General features: G+C 34.3%; 1 protein-coding gene across 1 annotated transcript; it reads right to left on the reverse strand.

Moving 5' to 3' along the window:
- Nucleotides 1-1275: 1275 nt before the first annotated feature.
- Nucleotides 1276-2634, reverse strand: LOC119642964. The gene is made up of 3 exons (XM_038042300.1): nucleotides 2565-2634; nucleotides 1671-2497; nucleotides 1276-1506 (listed from the first exon to the last, which is right to left on the reverse strand). The coding sequence occupies exons 1-3, from the start codon at nucleotides 2632-2634 to the stop codon at nucleotides 1276-1278; spliced, it is 1128 nt and encodes a 375-aa protein (XP_037898228.1).
- Nucleotides 2635-8110: the final 5476 nt, after the last annotated feature.

The raw sequence follows: 8110 nt of genomic DNA on the forward strand, positions 1-8110 counted from the left end.
AGGGGATGTGCTGGTTCAGCTTAATCGCCATCCCTAAAAGGACCTTTAGGACTACCGACTGACGGATAGGGGTTGTGCTGGTTCAGCTTAATCGCCATCCCTGAAGGACTGAGGGGGGGAACATCCTTTTATTTTTACATACGAAGGACCATCCAGAGACGAACTGGCGGCCCAGGCAGCTATGACACTGGTAACGTTTCCGCTTTTCTTGTAGTGTTCCGCGATCGTTAAAAGAAAACAAAGTAATAATAAATATAAATAAATCTCGTACCACGTGGAAGTCACACCACAAGTCGGGTCACCTCGCTGGTTCCTTGCCATAGCCAGCTTCTACACATCGCTGTACCCCGCTTAATATACAATAAAGGAAATTTTACGTTCTAAATAAATATTCTTGCAACGAACCCCGGATTGACTGAGTTCTACCCCGGATAAGAAGACTCGTTACAATGTGTCAAACAAGATTTTCTGTCTTCTACTGTCGTTTTTTTTTTCTGATTTGTTCAAGTAGGAAAAGACTGATAAACGTTTCAAGAAGGACTATGAGAACGAATGGACAGCATGCAGAAGCAATTGATTTCAATTGTTACAGATTTGAACTAGAAGTCGTGGGCGTTTTTGCAATTTTAGTTTAACAAATTGATATTGACAACCGCTTTGAACTTTCCACGAACCCAGGCGAAGACAGAGGAAGAGAAACAAAGATCAAAACAGCCGATCGAATTTTCTTACAGCTAAAATAAATTGCTTACATATTTCTGCGCATACACTTGGTTTATTCTGTTCAAAATAAACATAATTATATTACGATATTCCTAATAATATTATATATCATACATGATGTAGAATTGTAGATGTAAAATTAATTTCGTTCAATTTCGATTAATACATAAGATAATTGCTAACTCAACATCCCAAAAAAAAAAGAAAAAAAAGAAAGATAATGTTAAAAGTAAAACGACGAAACATAAATAGGTATTTTCAAATTTTAGACATTTGATGACAAATATATGGTTCTGAGCATTTTTGAGATGCTATTTTTGGCGGTAGAAAATGAAGAGCCAATGTGTTTTTTCCTTCAAAAAAATAAACAGTTTAGTTAGGAAATTAATGACGATTACAAAGCTTCTTTAAGGCTAAAGTTTGCAATGGTGCATTTCAACATATTAAAGAAACGTTTGAGCGGATGTTTTTTGTTTAAAATAATTTCTGATGAATCGTTCGGTAAATGCAGCCTTAATTCAATGCTTCGATGTTTCATTGCTACCGTAAGAGTTAGTGCAGAGAATATAATGGATTTTGAGCATTGTATAAACGTTCGGTTTGATCCATACGATATTCCATGAATGTTCGATCGTGTGTTTTCTGATGATAACGGCTAGTCCATAAGTCAGTCGAACCCGAAATAAACCATGATTTTATGTCTTCGCATTTGCTACTGTCCTTCGAAAGTGATCGGTTTTCTTCTTGCTGCGTTGAATTTTCGTCTAGTTCCAGACGATACAACTGCGAAAGTATAATTTCAACTGCTTTTATATAGATCAATATTTAAAAATTTGCAGATTATCGCCCAAACTCTGTGAATAGTCTTTATGCGCAATATAGCTTTAATATCGTTGCGGCTGGGGGTGAATACAAAGCTAACATGCTGTTGCTTCTCATTATCAAACTGGTGGTTTTTCCGATGTGCCATTCAAGTTTTCCGTTGGCTCAACATGCTTTGTTTCGTTTACTTTCATTGGTAAGATTTCGAACGGATCGTGTAAATCGAAGATGAGTTTCTCATACAATTCTACCATGTTATCGTTGTTCTGACAAATACTAAAAATACTAAAAACATTAGCCAGGCAATATTCAAAATATTCTGTCTTAGTCCCGTTTAAAGAGTTTGCCTCATTCTGATGAAGACAGAATGGATCGTGAACGCATAGACAGGTATCAATTCGAAGCCATTCAGGATCTTTATCAAAATATTGACTCATAGTAAGCAACTGGTTGTGATATTCGAAGAAGTTAATGCTGTCATTGGCGTAATCGTTACGGGGAATTGCGCTGCCCAAATAAGATGACAGTACAGAAGATAAGTCACAACTTTTATAAAAACCAAAAAAACCTTTCATTAATTCAGTTAGTTCAGTAGTTATGGAGGGGGCCAGGCAAGGTTTGTTTTCATTACTTTGTACATCAAAAGCATAATTCACACTTTGCCCGAAATGCTCGTTGCAATTTGCTTGCAACTTCTTTATTGGCAATAAAATTGCCAAATTGTTGTAATTCTCTAGAGGCTGTTGCAAATAGAATATCGCCAATATCATCAGACAATAGCTGCTCATATTACCGTATTTCACAATTTGCATATGTTTAGCCCAAATTTTCAAAAATAACAGCAAGAAGTGTATACGAACATCAGCTTCCACTAAAGCGAGTGCTGCTGTTAATAAACAAATTGAGGAGTGTAAACAAATGCGGCTTAGCTGGCGTGTGATCTTTTGATATGCTTAAAGCAATTAAAAAAAATCGGTAATATACACCATGCAACTTTAATATCTACTTGTGGACCATACCAGTGCCCGGAATGCGGAAAATTTTGTAGAAATCGCCGAGCTCTAACCAATCATCAGGTATTAAAAGCATACTTTAGTGTTTCAGACACAGCTGCAACGTGTTGATGCAAGATATCAAATGGATTGAAAGTCTTAGTCTTTTAATAGGTACTTAATTTTTCATACGTACTGAATTATTTATACCTACTTTTTATTAAAATTATACAGAAACTTAAATGTATGGCAGACGTACGAGACGCTTTCAAGTATTGAAATCGCAGGTTTTTGCTATACGGAACAAAAATCTGAAAGGTAGCGATATTAAAGGCTCCAACGTGGAGCGTGCTTTTCACCGCCGCAATATTATTATTAAAAAAACGAATTGTAATACATTGTTTCTTATGTTTTGATATTATTTGATATTTATAATAAAACTAATTTGTAAAACAAATACAGTGTATGGAAACTTAAATATTCGAAATTATTCGATTTCTTTTTGATACATGCAACAAAGGCCCCTTAGATATTATTGCTTTATTGATTATTGTAGAAATAAGGGACAATTTTCTTGGGAAATTGTTGGTCGACTTTGTTTAAATTATAAGTCATACGCATTGAAATCTATATATGAAAAGTCAGGCTAGATTTTTTGAGGTCAAAAAAGCGCTGTCGTCTTAATTTATAAGTCGATTTTTTCAGATTTCATTCTTTTTCTCTAGAGGAATTAAATAACAAAGCAGATTTAATCACTACCAATTCTTCTTGCATTCTTTGTCCACAAACTACTACTGCTGGCAACGCAATACATGAAAGACATGCCTAACTTATAAATATTTTAAATATTAATGAAGAAAAAATGGTTTTTCAACAAAATTTGTGACCTAGAAACACTTTCGCGGAGGGTATTTCAATAGCAACGTCATTATAAGTGCAAAACACCAAAAATGGATACAGGCAACACAAGAAAACAGAATAGAAAGCTTCCTTTGCTCTGTTCAGGTTTTACTGTTTGTTGAAGCCATTTCTGCAGCAATTGAAAACGAGGTAGCGATTCTTTACTTGAAATTTAGCTACTTATACCAAAATAACGTTGACCACGCTGATCAGTCCACATTTAAATAATATCTAAATAATATTGAAAGATTCCTTAGAAGAAACCAGGGCAAATGGTTGTGACCTCACAAAGAGAGTAAAGTGCTTAGGGATTTCTGTTCGAAAAATGCTGTTAAATTTGCTTATACTTTTTCCACAGAAGGATTCCATTCAAATAATCAGCATATAACAATACTACTACAAACGTTCCACGCGGTATTCTTTCAGCGAATACGCCAATACTGATACTCTATATTTATTCTTTTTTTTTTGGTTTGTAAAAACAGAATAGTTTAGGTCTGCAAGTTGGGAGGCCTACAATTTCTTACTTCAAAGAAAAACACGTAAAAGTTTCTACTAGTTCAGCCCGTATAACTCGCAATGTAGAGATATAAAGACCTGGCTTTTCTTGTCTTAAAGAAACAGTGTAAGCTATTTATGATTTTAACGATTGTAAATAAATAATTTAAAAATTATAGAAAAAAACTCATAAAATGAACGGAATTCAAACTCTCTTTGAATGCCAAAGTAGCTTAGTTCATTATTCAAGTAATCCTGTTGTGTCTGAATTTGGTTACATCTGAGAATAAGCGTCTATATTTGGTTACATCTTGGAATAAGCGTCGGAATTTGTTAACAACCACCTAGTGTGTCTGAATTTGGTCACATTTGAGAATAAGCGTCTATATTTGGTCACATCTTGGAATAAACGTCTGAATTTGTTAACAACCGCCTGCTGTGTCTAAATTTGGTCACATATTTGTTTTTTGATTTGTTTGGAAATGAATTGGACCAGTTACGTTAAAATTAGATCCATAATCCAGTTACGTAGTTGAAAGCCATTGATGTTTTAAGCTTTCATAGAGACTGATGTATCAGAATGTTAAATATGGGAAGCTCTGTTCCGCTATCAACCCGTAAGTCACCGTACTCGGTACTGTACAGTCAAAACTCCGGCTAGCAACGCCGACAAAAGAAAAAAAAGTATAGGCGAGTCGTGCTTTTAAAAAAAATTATGAATGCAACATTAGAGAGAAAAGCCAGCTGATTTGATAAAGGCAGTCAGTGGCTTCAAATGTCTAAAGTTTCTACCACGGAAAATTTCATATAAATTGTTATGCAAGCTAAATACTGAAAGACTCTCTAAGGATGTCAAACTTCCTGCACTCAAAAATAAGATGCTCGGCAGACTGAGTAATATTGCATTTTTCACAAATATCAGTGGAGGAGATTTTGATCATTTTAAAATATACCTTGTCGTAGGTGTGATTACTCAGAAGTCTGTGAAGTTATTTAAATCCCCATGTTGTAAATTTTCCTTTCGGTAGAAAAATGGGTGTCAAAAAAGGGTAACTTTTGTAGAAAGTCCCGTCACTTTTTTCTCTAGCTGAAACATGTTACGCGTCTTTCCATTCTTTTAGGATAAGTTTTTTGATTAACAGGAGGGCCTCACTGGGGGGGTAGTTAATGGACAAAGCCGTGCCGTCAAACCGAGCTTCACGTGCACAAAAGTCAGGTTTTCCATTGATACCAAAGCCACAGTGACCTGGGATCTACATAAGATGGCATTCTTCAATGCTTGTGTCTTTTAAGAGGCCGTAAATGTAGAAAACATACGCATTGTATGGGTCTTTGTTCTTGATTAACGTCAGAGACGATTTGCTGTCGGAGAAGCATGCAAATTTTTTTAGTTTGTTCTCAATTGCAAAGAGGAGGTCTGATGGCCAGAAGTTCAATGAAAGTGGATGAAAGTTCTTGCAGAAATTTGGATTTTCCTAAGAGTAAATTTAGACATTCTGTAATTGAGAAAATGGAAATATCCGAATTGACAGATCCATCCATTGCGTATGTTTTGAAGTTTTTTTCGATAAAGTAATTAAGTGTTTGCAGACATGCAGTTCGAAGACATAACTTGGACCGATTTTTTTTGGAATTGGTTATCCGATTATGTATGTTTAAATCCAATACGAACTTGTCATGAATAATACTACTCGAGGAGGATATTGAGATAACTTTGTTGAAGATGTTACTGAATTTTTTGTAACAGATTGAGTAACCACTGAAGACATCATTGTGTTTAGAGACCACTTTGTCAAAAAAAGCAGGTCTAAAGACTTTTTCTTTGAGAGGTTCTTTTGCAATTAAAAGACAATGCAATTTTATACATGTGTAGATAAACGCGAATCCCGTCCGCACGCACAAGTTTTAAATATGTACAGAAAAGCACAAGAAATTTTCTGATTGTGTTGGTGTTTACGCTCTGCAGAGAATAAGTTAAATAAGTATGTACATGTATAAGCATATCGCTCAGCGGATTGCAACATATGTATCGAGCGAATTTATAACACGTTTCCAGGGATCCTCTTGCTCATATAATTCACAATTCTTCCTGTTACTCATATAATTTTTACAATTCTTTCTCTTGCTCATATAATTTTTACAATTCTCCCTCTTCTCCTCTTCCATAATTATATGAGCAAGAGGAAGAATTGTGAATTATATAAGCAAGGTATGGGTTTACTTACATATATTACTTTGAGAAAGTCCTCAAAATGTCATTGCACGCAATTTATAAAACAACAAACGATGTATGAGCATAGGAAGTTAGGTCAACAATTTATTCAAAAAAATTGATATCATCATCGCACCCTTCTAATTTGCTTAACAATTCAGGCTTTCTGGTGCTAAAGCGATTATTGTTTCGTTGGCCAGGTTTTATTTCGGGAACCGTTTCTATCACAAATTTTTTTTATTATTATTATTCTTGGCGTCAACGGGTGTGAATTGGCGCAATTACCATATGTTCAGCGCAGACTTGTTTTTATTATGATGTTAATACTGGGGTGTTAATACTTTGCTAAACTGCAAATATCAATTTATGTATTTATTTATTTTACTGGGATATTTTTCAAAGTTTACAACCAGTTCGCCCATTTGGACCTTAAAACCGTAAACCGCTTTCAATTTCTCAATAAGATTCTCTTGATCGTAAACAAAAACCAAAAGTACTGAACCGACAAACCAGCCAGTCACACACAAACAACAACATCAACAATAACAGTTAGCCTGGCACTCGACATAAAAATTTAACATGAAAATGGTGGAAATGTAGTAATAATAAAGGTATATTTTTGCCTTGAAAATTTCATAGTTTTCGCAATCATTATAGTCAGTAAAATTCAATATGGCGTCCTTTCTTTACAGAACTTGCTCGAAATATTTATTAAATAAATTAAAAGCTGCTGTCGAGAGCAAGTAAGAAAGAAATAGAAAGAGAATGAGATATACGATTCTATTATGCATGACAACAGTCTTAATGCTTTTAGAATCTACGGGTGGACAATTATGTGGACGCTTTTATTATCAGCAAAACGCTTCCTTACAAGGCAAAACATGATAAATTAAAAGATAAAGAAACAAGTATAAATTTGGTTTTGGTCCAATCTTTTACCCTATCACAACTATCTTAAAACACTAAAAAAAAAAAATGAAATATCGATGCTCTATAATAAGGACTGAGTATGGCAAGTTTTTCAATTTTTGAAAACTTACTCTAGAATCACTTCTACAGGAGACGTGGAAGTTTTTATTTTTGTATTATGCTGTATATATGCAGCTTATGAATTACGGGCAAAAAACGTGCATATCTTTACAATTGAAAACCGGGGTTTTACTCTTAGTTTGTTATACTCTACACCATTTGTGGTACAAGAGAATATTAACTTTGTGCGAATGTATGCAACACTCAGCGGGACTTGAGAGAGACCTACAACCTATTATACTGATCCATTCAGAATCACTTTCTGAATCGGTCTAAACTTGGCTAACCATCTGCATGTGTGTCCGTTTGTCCGCCATCTTTTCTGGTGTTTAACCTACGGTTGACAATTTTAGATATATTTTGTTAAAATTTGCCACACTGTCGTATATTGGCCCAAGAACGAACGCTATTAAAAACTATTAGAATCGGATCACTTTTTCGATTATAATCGTAGGAAGTTGTCGGGTATTTAATAATGATCACTGCAGGATTTTTGTTCGTTTTGTACTGCAGGCATATACTTTGAACTTTTTGGCGCATTTTCGATACACTCTTTCGTTCAACAATTTTCTATGTTTTTGCCAAATTTGAAGTGTTTTAATATTTGCGATCAAGAGGACGGACTGCCCAGAAAAGTTCGAAATTCAGTTATTGGTCAAGACTGTACATTCTTTATAGGACCTTTGAGTAATACGAAAGATCTAATAAACTGAATTTACACATCGCCGAAAATTACCAGTGGACTATTATCTTTACAATAATAAGTTTTTTTCATACTGTACAAATTTGAAACTCCTTTTTTTCACTACAATATATTATTTACCTTTATTAAATAATGGAAATGACACTAACAAATTTGTTACGTATTAATGTACTTTTACTGCTTATGTTTCCCGATTATTTTCCATATATTTAGTTAAATATTAAAATTATT

Source organism: Glossina fuscipes, unplaced genomic scaffold (genome assembly GCF_014805625.2).
Source record: "Glossina fuscipes isolate IAEA_lab_2018 unplaced genomic scaffold, Yale_Gfus_2 303, whole genome shotgun sequence".
Lineage (NCBI taxonomy): Eukaryota > Metazoa > Arthropoda > Insecta > Diptera > Glossinidae > Glossina > Glossina fuscipes.